The 18,486-nt window shown below is 38.1% G+C and overlaps 1 protein-coding gene across 6 annotated transcripts in view; it reads left to right on the top strand.

Annotated features, from left to right (window-relative positions):
- MEF2C (myocyte enhancer factor 2C) overlaps nucleotides 1-17,005 on the top strand; it is a 116,097-nt gene extending 99,092 nt beyond the window's left edge. For 2 of the 6 annotated variants that reach the window (XM_026037242.1, XM_026037243.1), the window contains 5 exons: nucleotides 4,880-5,052; nucleotides 6,344-6,367; nucleotides 7,250-7,379; nucleotides 8,253-8,388; nucleotides 14,810-17,005. In XM_026037242.1, coding sequence (XP_025893027.1) covers nucleotides 4,880-5,052; nucleotides 6,344-6,367; nucleotides 7,250-7,379; nucleotides 8,253-8,388; nucleotides 14,810-15,131 — 785 coding nt within the window. In that variant the 3' untranslated portion in view covers nucleotides 15,132-17,005. The remainder of the gene's footprint in view (nucleotides 1-4,879; nucleotides 5,053-6,343; nucleotides 6,368-7,249; nucleotides 7,380-8,252; nucleotides 8,389-14,809) is intronic. The other 4 variants (XM_026037246.1, XM_026037247.1, XM_026037245.1 and 1 more) reach the window with 3 other exon arrangements.
- Nucleotides 17,006-18,486: the final 1,481 nt, after the last annotated feature.

Here is an 18,486-nt window from a genome sequence, read left to right as displayed (position 1 = left end):
AGGGTAATGTGGGAATGGACAGGTACTTTAATGTAAAGATTGTCTTTCTGTGGGGGAGCATGTTTCCAGATTGGTTTTCATCTGCTGGTTGCACTTAGTAAAGATCATGTATTGTGAAATGACGAACATGCAAAATGTGAGTAAGAACTTTCAGTTACCTCTTTCAAAAATTCTAGTTAGGTGAACACAAGCACAACTCACTGGCATGATTGCCTTCTTTTTGGTGTCTATTTTGTTTGGGTCTTATTCAGTAAAACCTGTGTGTACATATGTGTGTATGTACACATGATATAAGAGAAAAGGCACAGAATAATTATTAGTAGGCACACTTGCCATTCTTTAAGGTGGGAGGAAAATGAATCAAGTGAAGACTAAAAAASATAAATGTAGCAAAATTCTATTACTGCTTTCATTATTTTTTCACTTGTTTTTTCATATTTTAAAGATGAGGGTAAATTATAGCATAGCTGGGTCTCATATTCTTGTAGACTCATTCTAATTCTAACATCCCTTTTAGGAGGTTTAGTAGTCAATCATGTCATAGGTGTGGGATGTGTATTGAACATACTCTTCTTAGGATTATGATAATTTCCACAAATAGGAGCATATGCTTGTTAAGAGTTTGAAATGACCACTCRTATTTACCAAAACTCGTTTATGAATTTGAAATCTTTTTTCCTATTAAAATTACTGGAAAATATACATCCCTAGTTCCTGAAGATCTTATAAATTCTCAACCCATATGATCACTGAGAGAAAACCATTACAGTAAACTGAAGGAAAAGAGCAAAGCAAGGAAATATTCAGTGTGTGTCTTGCTCTTAATTTTTCTAGAACTGTAACGGTTTTATATTTTCATTGAATTTCTATTTCTTTGTAATGATAAGATAAAAAGATGAAGTGAATTCAAGAAATCAAAATATAGCCTTTGTCCAATATTTTGAACTTTGAGACTTCAAACTTGTGATAATAGTGTTCAGGAATGTGAATCCTGAACAATATGGYAATAATTGTGGATTCATTGCTCCCTCATTTGTGTTACCTGAATGTGTGGGAATTTTCCGAGCGGAAATGCTCAAGGAGCGCTCAGCCCTGCCTCAAAGAATCTCGAGCACTGCCGCCCTTTTGCCACCCCTGACATGAGAATGACCAAAACTAGGTGTGAGGTGCAGGTGCTGCTTGTGGGCAGTGAAAGAAGAGAACTAAACTTTGCTCTTTCTCCTATTCTCTCTAAGCTTACGCTCTGTTCCTGCTGTTACATTTTTACAGCACAAAAGAAAATATTTAAGGTCGTAGTAGTTGAATTTGCAGCATAGTTCATACAGTAGTTTTCTATGAGCAGATTAATATTTTGTATTAATTCTTACCAACTGACTAACCACTGCTGTGTAAAAACAGCTTTTCTGGGTGTGAGTTTTTAAAAAGTGATTTCATAGGGATTAATCATGCAATCTGTGCTTGGACAAAATTCGCTCTAAAGTCAGTGGCGCTTGTGCCTGCTTGCTGACTATGGGAACATGCCCAAGAAGAGCATTCTATGCTGAGAAAGCATTTGTCTTTATATTGTGCTATTAGTCCAAATACAACGTCTGGCACTGCATTTCATGACGTGCTGCTCCACTAGTTCTGTCTAAAAACAAGCTCTTTTATGTGTAAAATATTTTTATTCTTTCAAATCAGTGTAACAAACAACACTGGGAAAAATCCTTTTCTCTGAAAACTTCTTAAATTACAAATGCTGTAAATTTACAAATTCTGACATATGCCCTTTAAAACTTGTGCATCTACCGTTTTTATTTTCATTATGCATTGCAAGTTATATGTGTAATGTTTAAAAATGTTCTATCCAGCAAAATATGGCTTTTAACCAAATAAAAATGTAAAGCCAACTTGCCTTAAAATCCATCTGGTTTTCATTTTCTTATAATCTATAATCAGGAAATCCATTCATACATGACATATAATTTTTGCGCTTTCAAGTGGATAGTGGAATGCAATGTTCTGCATAGAGTCACATCTAAATTGATAATTGTCCAGGCAGAGTGTAATTTTAAAGTATAGGATGAAGAAAGGTTTAATCTGTATATTAGAAGTCTTATACTTTTTTCTTTTTTATTTTTTTTTGCCTCTGAATGTGAATGGGACCATTCTCTTTGCTGGATTTATCTGAAGGTGGGACAGCTGCCTCAGAGCAGCCACAGCTTTCTGAGGAAGGAGGATACAGTTTAAAGAGCTGGTTTAAATGCAGACTCTTCTTAGCTSTAAACCGCATGCATGCATTCATCCCTGATTTTCAAATGAGGGGTTTCTATATCATCGGTTTAAGGTCCACAGTCTTGCATTCCTGAATCTACATTATACCAAAAGGATAACAATTTGGTGGCTGGAAGGAGGAATGGTTATTATATGGCTCCAAAACACTAGCTGGCATAATATGCCATGAACAGCAGAAACCTACCGGTGAAAGGAAGATTGTAGTAGTTGTTAAAAATGATTTGATGTTCTAAAAATATAAATGGTGGAAAGGTTATCACTCTTCAAAATGTTTTACATCAGAGCGTAAATAATACTGAGGGTCTGACTAATGTTTCTGAGTGCTCTAACTGGGTAAGGATGTGTTATTATTTCTCTAAGCTCTTAGTGGAAAATTATATTAAATAAATCTCCTATGGAAAACAAGAGAGCTTTCTTGTAAAGATTTCTTTTCTCCAAAAATCACGACCTTGAAAACACAGATAAAGACTGCAAAGCCATGGTGTCTTTAAATATCTTGGATCATATATTGCAAAATTGTAAAAAATACATTGTTTCTTCAAACAGGTTCGTTTTCACACTCTTAACAAATACTTGTCATGCAGCAGATTTCACAAGGCAGTTTTACTTCCTGTCATACAACTCCTGTACGAAGCCCGCACCAGAGAAACTTCTTTTGCTTCAGTTTCTTCTGTTTATCATTTCACCGCGTCGTAACTGTTCTTTGAGTATTTAGTGCTTTTGGGGCACGGTTTGTCAAGGCACTGATGCTCAGCTTTTAAAAGGCACTGTAGCTTCTAGAAAGAATATATATATATATATTTAAAATGTCCCTGTACTGCTGATAACACATAGAATTAATTAGAGCTTAAAATAATAGCAAATCCACGTGGAAGGCAATTGTTGATTTAAAAAGCAGCCTACTGACATGAAATGGAAACTTCTTGCCTAGTGCTGAGTTATTTCAGCTTCTAAGTGTAAAATACACTTTTTTTTAATTAACACATTTTATCTCACTGACTGTAAGATAATAATTAGATTAACTGTAAAGAATATTTTTGTTTAATATCTGAGCAAGCTGAGTGTTTTTAAGTTTTCATCTTAATTCTTTTTGCAAACAGTCAAAAGATCATTATAATTAAAAGCATAGGAAGAAAAAAGCCAGATGAGACTAGTGGCTAATAGCAAGTRCACAGAGATGATGGGAGTCAAGCACATAGTGATGCCCTGTGTCCCAACTGTAGTTTTCCTAGGTTTGGGTTTTCCAGAGCCTAAGCTATTGTTTTTGTATGTAACAGCCATTGGCCAATTCTCCACGAATTTACTGATTGAATAAATACAATTAGGCCATGTGCTTGCAAGTTAAAATTCAGATTTAATGTTGTGCTTGGGCATACTTCGTTATCCAAGACAGAAAACAGACTTCATCAAATTTGGTTCCAAAATACATTTATGYGCATTAGGTCTGTAGCCCCATTTCACATGTTTTTAAAACCATGCAATACCGAGTGCTCCACTGACTACGGGGGACAGCAAAAGGAATCCTGCAGTTCCAGGGCCTGTAATTCCGAGGTCTGCTCCATGCTGCTAGCTCTTCTCCCCACACTGCTTTTAGGTTGTGAACCAAACTTCCAAAGAACCAAGGGGAACAGAATGTTTCTCCTGAGATTTTTTTCCTTGGTACTTATATGTGAAATTTTTCTCTTTCTGTATTGGTGTTTATACTCTTTCCTCACTATAAGCAGGCAGTTTCTGTGTCAGTTCTCACCCTGTAGAAACAGAATTTGAAGCAAGCAGTAAAAAAATCACGTCTTTTCCCAGACTTGTGTGGGTAGGAGATGAAATTAGGTGGATGAAAAAAAGGAGGTCTCAGTGGGATGGTAGGTCACTGTCAGTATTGATAGGCAATTGTCAGGATTGCTTAGAGACTGTAGGAAACCTGCTTCTGAAAAAAAAAAAAAAAAACACATAAAGCATCTGCCTGAGTGAACAGGGGCTTGTGAAAGCAGCAAAGGAAGGAGGATGAAAGGTATGGAGGCAATTTCCAAAAAAGGCCAGGCTCTTGCCCCCCTTGACTTTACTGTTGACAGAGTCAAGTCGAAAAAGTGTGGAGAAAGAGAGCCAAAAACATTTAAGAATCTTCCTATTCCTCCCCCTGCGTTTTCTGGAAATTACAGCCTTGCTGTACTCATCCTTTGTTTAAAAACAAAACAAAATTATGAACTGGAAAGGGCTGAGTCAGGCAACTCAATCCTCTGTTGTTGTCAARAAAACACAGCACAGCTTTGACTTATTTTTAAAGACATACGATYGTCTGACTTTCTTACTTTTCTTGTAAGGCAAAAGTTAGAGCTCGCCCGCTCTGAATGCCACAACGTTATGTTACAGTATTTACCATAGTGCTCTAAATGGAGTTAAGCTTCTGCACATCCSTGAAATGTCGGCTGCCACGGAGGGGAGAATTTTAAGACCCATTGTTCCAAATACAGCACGCGTTTTATTCTCCTATATTAGAGACATCRTGTGACACAAGTCTTTGATTTGTTTGTATTTGAAGTTTTTAATGTTTGCACTTACGACCCTTCTCTCTCTCTCCTTTTCCTCTCTTGCTTTGCGTTTGACACAGGGAACGGGTATGGCAACCCTCGCAACTCACCAGGTCTGCTGGTCTCACCTGGCAACTTGAACAAGAATATGCAAGCGAAATCCCCGCCCCCGATGAATTTGGGAATGAACAACCGCAAACCGGATCTCCGCGTGCTTATCCCACCTGGCAGCAAGAATACAATGCCATCAGTGGTAATGCACTTGCAAAGTTTTTTTATTTCTTTACCTGTCGTTCAGATCACAGATATTAAAGATTTTCAGGGCCTGCTAAGCCCGCTATAAAATTTGCAGGAAAGAATTCCATGTTCTTGTTTGCTTGGTCTCTCTATATAGCCTTTAGGCCTGATATCCTGCTGAGGAGGTAGGCAGAGCCTGTTCGGTTGCTTTTATGAACTCCTTTTTATTTCCTCCTTTTTTTTTCTATTGAGATACAAAATGAGAACTGTGTTTTACACAGTCCAAGCTTCTGAACCCTTTTTCCTAGTAGCTGGAAGATCCTTTCCTGTGCTTGTTATAAAGACTTTTTACCCTGGGCATTCCTAATATGCTTTATTTTTCCTGAATATTTAGCCAGAGATGCTCAGCCAATGGCTGAGTAACTACAATTAAGTGAATTTGAATTATGTTCCTCTGAACTCCAAAGGCAAAATTTTATAATGATGGCAATAAAGAGGCAATAAATAGGTAGAGCAGGATAAACTGGAGTATCAGACAGCTGTATCACCTGCCAGGATTAACAACATTTAAGCAGAGTATTATGATAGAAGGTGGAATCATTAGGGTGTCATGTGAAGTACCTTTCAGTTCCCTACTGAAAGTGGGTTAGTGGTTGCAAGTAAATCTTTCATGAGTGATTTAGCATTAAAAGTGGTCTTGATTAAAAAAAGGATCTTGATGGTGAATTTCAGTGACACTATAAACACATTTTTCCATTATGTAACAGACAAGCTATTAAAACAACTTCCAAGTTGGCTACTTTAGCTTGATGCATTATAAATTAGCTGTGAATATTAAGCTAAACCCCCATRAAAATGATGCTGTCTTCTGAGAGGATGAGTAATAAATAGTCTCCTACAGGGCTATACTCAAAGTCAACCAAGGCAGTGACAGACTGTCTCCATCAAATGATTTATTCCAAGGTCCTTAAAACTGATACTTTCCAAGGGATTTTGAGAATGGTCAGATCTTTTAAAACCAGGTATAGCAACATAATCTGCAGGCACTAGGGCTGTGGGAGAAATACTGAATTCTAAGCCAATGACCCATGCTGAGAACAGGATGGATTGTCTTCACAGTTGAGACATGTATCTCCTCAGAAGGACAAAGCTCCCATGTAGGAACTGCCCTTTTGCTGAGCTAGGCTCAGAAAGTATTTAATTTGCCCCTGCGACCGAGTGAAGCTCTTCATTACGCTGTGCTGTGTCTGCGTCCTCGTACATGCTTSCGCTCACTAATGTTTAATACTCCTTTCCTATGCTCTCAGTCTGAGGATGTTGATCTGCTTTTGGTAAGTGGTAGTGATGCTTGTCTTATTCATGGAAAAAAAAAACCTTCTGTCTCTGTAGTTGAAGTTGTGGTAAAATAAAAAGGGAAAACTTTACTATTGCTATGCTATGAACAAGAATGCCAGTCRCTACTCATAAAATCTAGCAGTATAGAGGACTTGTACTTGTTGCACCCACTGAGATAATGCATGTTCAAAGAGCTTTCCCCTTGGTGCTTTCCTAGCATGTAATCTTATGCTCTTGAAGAGGACACTGCCTTACTGTGACTTTTTGGTGGCTTCCCAAACGCTTTAGCCTGAAACTCACAGAATTACGAGTTTTCTAGCAGTTTTTACAGCACAACCTCTAGTGCGCTAAGATAAACGCTTCCGTGCCCCGCAACCTCTCGCTCCTTGAAGTTGCTTCTGTGGGTAGAGAAACTGGAGTAGTCGGAGCACCATCTGCTGGCCAGAGCCCGGCGCTGCTCCCCACCGCGGGAGGCAGAAAATCCAGGAGTGGGGCTTGCACTTGGGGGTGGGGTTTTTGTTTGTTTTGTTGCTGCAGTTGTTTTTTTGCATTTGAATGGAAAGCAAAACCATGGGAGTAGAGTTTACATATCCCATCAGTTTGTCACCCGGTCTGTTTTTCTGCCCACAATAAAAGCAATCCCGCTTGTTACTAGCTCAGTTACCTAGGAGATACTGATGTAATGGGTTACTATGGTGACAACCGGTCTCTTGAAGGATTGTAAATGATAGGGTTGGCAGAGTTCATAAAAGCCACATGCTAAATGATTAATTTCTAGAAATCTGTATCAGCTTGTGTTCCTTATGCGCAAAACATACCCGGAAAGCTACTACACCGAAACCTGGTCGATAATATGTTTATTTTACTTATTTTAAAAGAATCAGAGGATAAATAACTCCCAGTCTGCTCAGTCCCTGGCTACTCCTGTGGTTTCCGTAGCAACTCCTACTCTCCCAGGGCAAGGGATGGGAGGATACCCATCAGCCATTTCTACAACATATGGTACTGGTGAGTATGGGGCAAGAGGCAAAGCAGAGCGGGGAGGGAGCAACTGCGGGCAAACGTCTGTGTCGGTCGCAGCGAAGTAGCTGATGTTAGTTGGGCTACACCGAAGGCCTCTGCGCCGACGCGCTGCCACGCTTCCCTTAGCTGTTCCCAATCTGTCACTAGCTGGAGACGGAGCTAGTTGAGAAACGGTGGGTTTGTTCAAATGGAAAACTGCCTTGGTAGCTTTCCTCCAGTGGCTCTTATAAGAAATATGACTCAAACTACTGGACCCTCTTAGTACAAGGGGTAATTTCATGTAGCTCTTGAACTAGATGAACACATCTTGATTACGTCCTTCTAAAGCCGTAAGGGCAGTGGGAGCAAGCAGTTTCACTGGTCTAAAAATGGAGTTCAGGAAGTTTGRGACCTGTCACACAAGAGGATTAGAGGTGAAGGCCCCAGAGATCCTTTCCAGTTCCCGTTGCACATTGGCACCATCCGATATACAGACCAGATGCTTGTAGAAAAGCAGCGCGCATTGTTCAGATGCGSGATTCTGCACAGAAAACCCTAACTGAAAGACCATGGTGTTTTTCAAGTCCTAGGCTCTATATGTTAGCTGTGATGCATGTATAGTGTAAGAATGCTTTGGACTTTGCGGATCAAAAAAAGCTCTGGTAAATTACAGAGTAATTATTAGTACATTATTTGCTTCCAAATTAATGCGATGACTGAAGAAGAGAGTCTACTTTTCGAGCTCAACTTAATATGATGGGTGTAATTAAAATTAAAAGGCTTATTAAGTGACATGTGAAAATTATGATGCTAGTTATTGTTTAATTGCTTCCTCCTTAATTCTCTTTTAATTGTTGTCTTTTCTGTTTTYGAATCTAGAATACTCTCTGAGTAGTGCAGATATATCATCTCTCTCTGGGTTTAATACAGCCAGTGCTCTTCATCTTGGTTCTGTGACTGGCTGGCAACAGCAACACCTACATAACATGCCACCATCTGCCCTCAGTCAATTGGGGTAAGCAGTGCTTTCTTTAAAATATCATATTGGTCTACAGTGACTTCAACATCTCCAAGTTGTCTTAAATATGCATAACATATCATAGTAACATATCAGCACATATTTACTGCATGAAACAGCTCAGTTTCAAAAATTCAAAAYTACTTATTTCATGAAAAGCCTGTCAGGTAGCTAAAATGAAATATTCCGTTTCCCTGGCATTTTCTGAATAGAATAGTGAAGATTATTGCTCATGTTTCACGGTTTGTTTCTTTAAATAGCACTTTATGTAATCACTAAAGCCCAAACCAAGTAACCTGAATTGTGCTGCTGTTTTATTTTGCCTGTTATACTTTTTATTTCCAGTTACTATAGTGTAAAGTTTAACAACAAAAAAAGAACTTGAGAATTTTCTAAATACTTTTAGTTAGAGTGACATAATGATTTGATCTGAGATTAAGCCTTATCCTTACATAATAATCACATACTCCCATCTGCTTATCTGTGACACGCAAATTTCCTTTCTTTGGACTTGTCTTAAGCGAGCAAATAACCCATAGGCCTAACAGCCCCGCAGCCCTAGAAGACTCCCCGTCTTTAGCCTGTGCTGAGGAGGATGGCTGTTTGCACCCTCTAGTGGCTAACGTCGAGATTGGTTTTCAAAAGTGGTAATACCTACCCTGTTATATTATTTCAGTATTTTTAAAAGTGTGAAAATTCACACAGGGAAATCACATAAAGCAATATCGGCAAAGCAACTTATTGGCTAATTCAAGTGAACTTTAACAGTATAATTTTCAAAAAGCCTGGCATCTCCCCTTTTACTGAGTAACATCCTAAGTATTCACTAACTATTCTACTCTTAGGTAGAGGTTACTCTGAGGTTTAGTCTAACATATTTAAATTAAGAAAGTTTTCATTGTAAAAGTGTAAACTGAAAGTGTATATTCATATGTAGAATTTTAATTCAAAAACATTTGGAAATTAAACTTCTGGGTTTTTTTCTTTTAGAAAGAGGTGTTTTGCATATGTGCATTGCTTTTTACAGGACAGTTGCCATAATCTGAAAGCACTTAATACTATAAATGTGGCCCAGACTTCAAAATTCTCCTTCTAATTTATCTGACCACATTTTGTAAATTACTCTAATTTCCTTACCATGTACAGACGGCTTGGGTTTTTAAAACTATACATATGTTTTAGAGGAAACTGCACTTTTTGAACCCTGCTTATATATAGATAAGTCTACACAGATACTAGCTGCATAAAAACATGCAACTGCAATAGTTAATGCATTAGAAAAAATAGCTTTAATACTTTTCCATTATATTTTTTTAATTTTCTTTTTGCGGTTTGTACCCTTCCTGGCGCACCAGACTAACTATATAACTAAAGACATAAAGTCTCAAATAAATCGAAAATTCACATGGTAGACATCAATGTATAACTTTAYAATAWGCTGATTGTTTTCAGTGGTGTACCAAAATACCTAATAAGGCTATTTGGTTAASCCAAAAAAGTATAAATTATATCCTGAACTACTACATACCTTTTCAGATAAGTCACACATCATCATCATCATCTGTTTCTAATTCATATCATAAAAGGCTGAAGTTTAATGATGGTGGCTGGTTGAATACTTTCTGAGTGACTACTCTTCTTATTAATTCTCTCAGTGATTTGTAAATGAATTCAGCTATGAAAGCTGCTTCACTGACAGTTCTGGAGAAGTCTTCTGTGCATGCAGAAAATAACAAACATTTCTTGATTTGATTTTAGTTGTTGAGTTACGTATACAAAAGAACCTATTCTAAGTTCTGGCTTATTTAACATTTACGAAAGCACACAGACCATCTCCAGTCTGCATCAGTTGAGCTAGAATTTGCAGGGGAAAAAAAATGAGACCATAAAACTCTAGTTACCCCAGACATTTGATAAAGCAGACTCCCCAAATCCGTGCAGTGTGCGAGTAGTAGCTGAGTGAGGTCACCTTTCGGAAGGCAGTGGAAGCTGCRAGATGTTTGTCCATTGGCAGCAGGSTGTATACACCCCAAATGTAAGAGGTTTTTGCCTGAATATTGCTGCAATGTCTCCTATGGAGAGGAGAGGCTTTCTGCTTTAATTAAAGCTTTAAATTCTGCTTTAATTGATGCATCAATTAACCAGGAGGTGATTCCATTCCTAGCTTTMGAATTAATAGTTTATATACTTCAGGCACAAGTCCGTTTCATGCAAAACATTCTCTTTCATCCATACTTCTCAGTCTAAGAGAGGCTCTTTTCTGCCTTAAGTGTCACGCACAGGTGAAAGTTTGGCTTTCATCAAATATCAAGGCAAACTTAAAAACTCCCMTCAGAGTATTTCATCAGAAGTATCCTCAGTGTATATAACTTTATACACAAGGGAGATTTCTCCAAAATACTGCCCAAAGGAACAAAAGACTTGCCCAAATCCATGTGTACTATTGATTTGTTCTGTGATTCTTATCAAAAAGGCAGACTAATCAGCAATAATTAATTTTGATTAGCTAATAATCATAATTGGTTTGGGGCAAATATTTTCCACTGAGCCCTTTTTTAGTGAAGAATTTAGTCAGTGGCATAATATTTTGTGAATTTATATTAGTTTTGCCAACCTTCTCATTCTGAATAAGACCCTAAAATATTTCAGATTAAGCCAGTGTTTTTTCACACCACCATTGTAAATGAGATGTTCAGTTTCAAATTTTATTCTTTAAGGGTAAAATTAAAAGTATGAAAGCTAATCAAAATATTCYGGCACAGAAATTATTTGGCTTTTTTACATTCATCAGGAAATCTGGAAAAAAAAAGAAAAAAAACACTTTACTTTTATCTGAAAGAAAAACATAGAGGGGGATATTCTTGTGAATTATTCAAAATCAAAAATATCCACTGTTCTGCATAGACAAAACTAAATTTTATTGTAAATATCCATTTTTACTTCTGTGATTGTATATATATGTTGAAGAACAACAACAAAAAAATATTTGAAGTAATGAGGTAAGCTAAGTTGGAGAAACAACTGTGGGTGTGCAAAAATAGGTGAGACCCTCCCTCCCTTCAGTAGAAGTGCTTTTCCCTCTATAAAAATCCATTTGATGCATGTTTGCGTCATCACTGGCCACCTAGTCAGACCTGCCCTTCTATCTGTGCATGCTGAGCTTCAGACCCAGCTGGAGATTTGAATCCAAAGCAGATCTGATCTCAGGGGCTTCAAGAACTAAACCCACCTGCAGCTTACTGCATCCTGACTCGCATCGCACTTGTTAGACAGCAGAGCCAGGCAGATGCTAACGTTGAACTCAGATAGGAGCCAGCATTCCTCCCCTGTGGTTGCTCTAAACTAAATAATCATGAGATTTTCACTCATACTGATCTAAATATGAACTGCTGTGTAAAATTAAAACTTTACTATTCCTCATTGTCTCCATAAAATGTAATGTTTCTGTACCGTGTGTGAGAAAAAGTGATCACATTAATGTGAGCACATTGTGGCACTTATTAAGTGTTTATAATATACACAATCCTTTCAAGCCATTTGCTTTATTTTCTCCGTGGACTCACCATATTCAAAACCCATCTGGTTTTCAGTGTACTTRCAGTATATTTCAAATGACAAAATGCCCCTACAAAAATTACCTATTTATATGAAGCAACTGTGTAAAAATATACAGGAACAGTTGTATCCACGCTCAAACACACACACAGAGAATTAATTGAGTAGCAAAAAGATAACTTCATTTATGAATAATATAGAAAGCTTCCATTCTAAATAGAGATCAATCTTCTATTTAGAATACAAGACTAGAGACTGCAGCTAAGTAAGTACTCTTTTACCATTTGCACTGATGTGTAACAATAGGTTGATTAGCCTTATCATAATTAGCTTCATCAGCTTACATGAAATTTGGTGAATTGTTTAAGAAATTTTAACCAAATAATGTAAATTACAGTCACCAAACCTCATTTTGGAACTMATTTTTGAAATAATTCTAGCACAAATAGATTTTTTAAAAATCAGCTTAAGTGAAAATTTTGAATTACGATTCATATCAGTTGCTTTAATATTTATGCTGTTTTAAACTTCAAAAATATAGTCCTATCTGAAATTATTTTTTCTATTTAGAAAAAAATAGGTTCCAATTGCAGGCCAACCTGCAGTATTTCTTAAGACCGCAAATTCATATGCGAGTTATGTAATTAATGTCAGTAATGAATCTCAAAGAATCTAAAGCAAAATCTATAGAGATGCATTTTTATACTCACTTCTGAAACACATTTTAAAATGTATCATTGCAGTGTGCCAATACTGGCTGTGTTTCTTGGAAAATGCGCCTTGCCGCTCTAGATCTGTTCCTCTGGGGACTGTAACAGAATAGACTGCATGTAAAGTCAAGTATGTTCCACACGAACAAATTTGACTGAATCTGGTTGTTTTAACTCGCATGGGTTTGTAAATGTTGCTAGGTGGCATGTCACCTCCTCATAGGAAACTCTTCAAAACCAAATCCTCAGGTTCCACCACCCTGTGTTAGGGGCTTCCAGGTTTAGCTGTAAGCTCGGCATCTAAAATCATGCATCTTATCATAGATGCTAAACTGGCAGCCTTTTTTGCCCAGGTAGAGTCCTGGTATCTCCCAAGTAAATGAAAAAATAAAATCGCTGGAAATGAAAAGCAAAACAAAAGCCAGGAATGCATTTTTATTCTTGCTGGATTTGTTTCAACAAGTTTTCGACAAAAGAGCAGAACCCTTTGCTAGATTGGAATGACAGAGTTTGATATTACAGTTTCTTATGTGTTTTTACTTAATACTAAAAAAGCAAAAAAAAAAATCCTTTTTGCCAAAAATTTGCTTGTGTTATTTATGGTGAGGGCTGTTACTCTTTAATTCTGACCTGTGAAAGGGATCACTGCAAATTTTGACAAACTGTTCTGTATTCAAATGAAGGGTAGGTGAAAGCAATTGCAGGTATTGGTGTTTTCTCGTTGTCTGACAAGATCCATCCATTATTGCACATTGTAACAGTAATAAAAACAGTTGGTATCATATAATAGTGAAGCCATATATTATCATTTCAAGTATAAATTTGTCAAAAGGAAATGACACTTTGCCTTTTTCCAAAGTTGTTATAGTAGATTTTGCTTGAGTAGAAGAGTTCAACTCAGTCAATGAGATATCAAAAATAATGTAATATTTCAGTAAATGGAAATGAGCATGTCTGAACTTAACTATTTATTCCACAAGCTCAAACATACTTCCAAATCCCCAAATGTCTTCTGCTTGCTGTAAAAATGTCTGCAACCTCTTTGGTTTTAAAGTCCTCCATAGCAGAGTGTTTCTCCTACTAACTTCAATCTATCCCTGTGTAAAACCCTACTGTTAGAAACCTTGAAACCGTGTCTTTGGGATTAGACACAAACTTCAGCCTCATAGGTGGCTCCAGCACTAAAACATCTAAGAACAGAATGGGAATTCCACATTGAGAACTGTATTTTAATACTAAAAAGTCAAGTTTTGCCAGTAGGTGGTGCCTTTGTGCAAAATATTCTTCAGATGCAAGTGATCACATTCTCTCTCCTGGAGATGATGTGCACTCTCAATCCTCACTCTACCCTCTGCCTTCAGCTTTCTTCTGTAGCTGCCTGCCCACAAAAACTCACATAAAGAACATGAAAGCTTTTGGAAAGCTGCAGAGGGACAGTTTCTCTTTATGTTCAAAATATTTCCAGAGTTGGGCAAATCAGTGTATTCCTCTTACACTTTCCACGACTTATCAAATTCTTTTTGGCAGTTCATTCATTTAAAAAAAAAAAAAAAGAAGTTTTTGTTTAGGAATTCATCCATTTATACCACACAATCATATCTAAATCCTTACTCTTCTGTAGTATTGTATTAACATTGATCCGAGGACCTGTACATTCAACTCTACTCCGAAAGGTCTGAAATGTAGAGAGCTCCAATTCAATTGCATCTAGTTACGTGTCCAAATGCACAGTGAGGCAAGTGCTTTGGTGCGTTTGAACTAATGGGCTCAGTCCCAGCAGAAAGGCCAGGCCTCCCCTGTGCACACACACAGCTACACACAGTAGTTTTAAAGAAACCTGCAGGTGATTCCAGCAGTGCAAAGGCTCACCTTTCAAAATCAGTTATGAACCTTAGGAAAAGAAAAAAAAATGAAAAAGAGAATGAAAGAGACTTTGTCAACTTTCTTTCAATCGTGGGGCATACCAGAGGTGCCTGTTGAGATGCTTTTGTCTCTCCAATTTTTTCTCCATACCCGCAGCAAACAGTCCTCATACTCTCAGCATTCACTGGTGCTGCGTGAGCCTTTCCACTGCTGTTTTGTATGAGTGTTTGTGCATTTCTGGGGGCTCCATGCCTCCTCAGTCTGTAACTGGGTTTCCTTTCCTCCTACAGAGCTTGCACTAGCACTCATTTATCTCAGAGTACAAATCTCTCCCTGCCTTCTACTCAAAGCCTCAACATCAAGTCAGAACCTGTTTCTCCTCCTAGAGACCGTACCGCCACCCCCTCGAGATACCCACAGCACACGCGCCACGAGGCGGGCAGATCTCCCGTTGACAGTTTGAGCAGCTGTAGCAGTTCGTACGACGGAAGCGACCGAGAAGATCACCGCAACGAATTCCACTCCCCCATTGGACTCACCAGACCTTCGCCGGACGAAAGGGAAAGCCCCTCTGTCAAGCGCATGCGGCTCTCGGAAGGATGGGCGACATGATAACGTTATTACCTACTAGTTTTTTTTTTTTCTTGCAGTGTGTGTGTGCTATACCTTAATGGGGGAGGGGGGGTCGATATGCATTATATGTGCCGTGTGTGGAAAAAAAAAACAAAAAAAAAGTCAGGTACTCTGTTTTGTAAAAGTACTTTTAAATTGCCTCAGTGATACAGTATAAGGATAACCAGAAATGCTGAGATAAGCTTAGCACTTGAGTTGTACAACAGAACACTTGTACAAAATAGATTTTAAGGCTAACTTCTTTTCACTGTTGTGCTCCCTTGCAAAATGTATGTTACAATAGATAGTGTCATGTTGCAGGTTCAACGTTATTTACATGTAAATAGACAAAAGGAAAACATTTGCCAGAAGTGGCAGATCTTTACTGAGAGAGAAAGCAGCTGTTATGCAACATATAGAAAAATGTACAGATGTTTTGACAGACCCAGCCGTTGGGTGGCCGTGAATCAATGCTAGCAAGAGACTGGGTCACCTAACACACCTAAAATGCTCACAAACACGCAGGCATATCATTAGAGTATGGTGCTCACTTAAAAGGATCAAAGACGTTTAAAGAGGACCATACTTGTAAAAATGTTGAGTTTGAGGGCTAACATATTTAATTAAACAAAAAAAAATCTGGGTCTGCATCACTTATTAAATAAAAAAATATAAAAATATGTACATTACATTTTGCTTATTTTCATATTAAAAAGTAAGACAGAGTTTGCAAAGCATTTGTGGCTTTTGTAGTTTCCTTAAGCCAAAATGTGTTCTTTTTTCCTTGATAGCTTCGCTAATCTTTTAAACAGTCCTGAAGAAAACAAACAGAGAGGACTTTTTGTATAGAAAGCACTACCCTAAGCCATGAAGAACTCCATGCTTTGCTAACCAAGATAACTGTTTTCTCTTTGCAGAAGTTTTGTTTTTGAAATGTGTATTTCTAATTATATAAAATATTAAGAATCTTTTAAAAAAAATCTGTGAAATTAACATGCTTGTGTATAGCTTTCTAATATATATAATAATTATGGTAATAGCAAAAGTTTTTGTTATCTTAATAGTGGGGGAATTATATTTGTGCAGTTGCACATTTAACTATTTTCTTTCAGTTTTCTTTTACTGGGCATACGTTTTACAGATCCAAGTCAGCTGTTGAAAGACTGATCTGTAAAAACTTAGAATTTACCCATGGTGTAACAACCTGAATCCTTTTAATACAACATTTTACAATGAGTTGGGTGAACTGCRATCCATTGTATATACTGATTAGTTCTTTCATGCTGTTTTGTGCATTGTAACAAGTTAAGGGCCCTTCTATTACTTGCGTCCTGCGTATCTTGTAGTTTTTCATGGGTTAAATGGCAAAGCAGCATCCATTGGCCCTTTCTCATTAATGAAGCTGGTATTCTGCCTGTTAGAAGGGGATGTRCAGCTCTTGCGGCTGTCAGGCGTGTGAGGGCAGGTGAATATTTCCAGAAGTGGAAGAAAGAGTGAAAAGTGAGGGATTGGCACCAACATACCTGCTATAAGGATGACTCCCTTCTCACAGATTTGAAAATTTTACAGAGATTATCGATTGAAGGACCATTCAGAAATAGATTTACTTTACGCAGCCAACACTGGCTGTCAGGTCACCCTTTTTTTCCCGGACCTTTGTGGTCACATTAGCTCACGGGAGAACGTTGTTGAACGGCGCTYCCCGTGTATTCCACCCCAGCAAGGTCTGCATCAGCATCTGGCATCCACCTTCTCTCCTGCCTCACACTGTTCCTTTGAATAAAATCACCTGAGCAGAAGGAATAGATCATTTGTTTTAAGTTCCTCTTTGTCCCTCTTGCTTATTAGAAGAAAATGGTATATTCAGTTTAATCTTTTTGTTGGAGGGAAACAATGTTTCAACAAAAGGTTAGTGCCATTGTAAACCTGATAATATTTCTCCCTTCCCAAGAGGCGTTCCAACTCTCCCTTACAAACATTGACACTCTGATGAAGGGTAGAGCTGCACGAGCTGAACAGCAACACCCTCAGAAGATGCTGTGACGGGAAAGCCACCCCTTCCTCCCCCCCGACACCTGCAGCCGCTGCGCAGTGCTCAGTGGCAGCGTCTACCTCTCCGTAGCAGCCGCCGACGAACAGCCCACAGTGCGTGTTACACGGCCCGGGCGCCGGCCCGGGCGCCCTCAGCCCTGCGCCGCTAGCGACAGTTCGGGCACTCCTTAAGCAGAATGGTGTGCTCCTCGGGCATGCCCCTTCTCTCACGCAGTGATCCGCAGGGGAAAGAGAAAGATACGCATGGGTTGGTTTTTTTAATTGAAAACGGGGCCTATAGTTGATTTTAAAACACAAAACTGTTTTTTCAAAGCCACTTTCTTCACCTTCAGATAAACGTATATTCTCCTTCTGAGAATTTTAAACTTTGGTGTGTCAAAAATATGCAACTATATCACAAATGTACCTTGACATTTCAACAAAAAAAAGTACAACTTTATCAGTATTGTAGTAGAAACTTGTCAGTGGGGCTGGGGGAGTCAGTCTATTGAAATACGAAGAATAGCCATATTAATAGTTTACCTTGCAATTTGCCTCAGCAACACACGAGAAAGGAAAATTAGCATTTTTGAGGGCGATGCGGTGTAATACATTATTGCAAGTAACTAAGCAGAAAGTAGTGCAAGAAGTATTGCCTGGGCAATTTATATTAATTCTGACAACGGTTTTTATACAAACGCAAACAGAATCACATGAAAATGGATGCCAGTCATCCCTCTTGTTCCTGCTACTGAGGGCAACTAACGTACAGTGGCAAGAGAGTGGGAGATAATGCATATTTGTAAACTGATCTAGTGAAAAGAAGCACAACTTTGATTGTGAAGTCACTTTCTGTAAACTATAAGTGTCTACCTTTCTCTGTTCCTTTATCTGTACCTTACCATGTATTGTCTTTGCAAAGCTAATTTGGGTTTATTGTGTGATTCCTTTGTATTTAAGGAGTTTGGGGCAGAGCCCTGAAAGAGTATTAACATTTACTTTACCTTAACCCATGCTATATAATGTTTTAGGCAACATTCTTAATTGCAAGTTGAAACACCAGAAGTGGCATTCGAGACATCTCCAAGCATTGTTACAGCTAAGTTAATCCTCTATTAAAAGATGCTGTCAGTTCGTGTCTAATTGCTGGTGACGATTACGTGATACACCCAATCTGCACAATCTGTATGTTGTATGCATTGAGCCATTCACAGGAAAGCTTTTTATCATTTCCATGTTTTTCAAAAGTTGTGTTTTATAATGAAATGGCTTATATTTTTCCCAAAAGAAGAATTTAGCAGTTTTTAATGAATTAATATAAGAA

This window comes from Nothoprocta perdicaria, unplaced genomic scaffold (assembly GCF_003342845.1).
Source record: "Nothoprocta perdicaria isolate Ctin4 unplaced genomic scaffold, notPer1 scaffold_194, whole genome shotgun sequence".
Taxonomy (NCBI): domain Eukaryota; kingdom Metazoa; phylum Chordata; class Aves; order Tinamiformes; family Tinamidae; genus Nothoprocta; species Nothoprocta perdicaria.
This window is presented reverse-complemented; position numbering and strand designations above follow the sequence as displayed.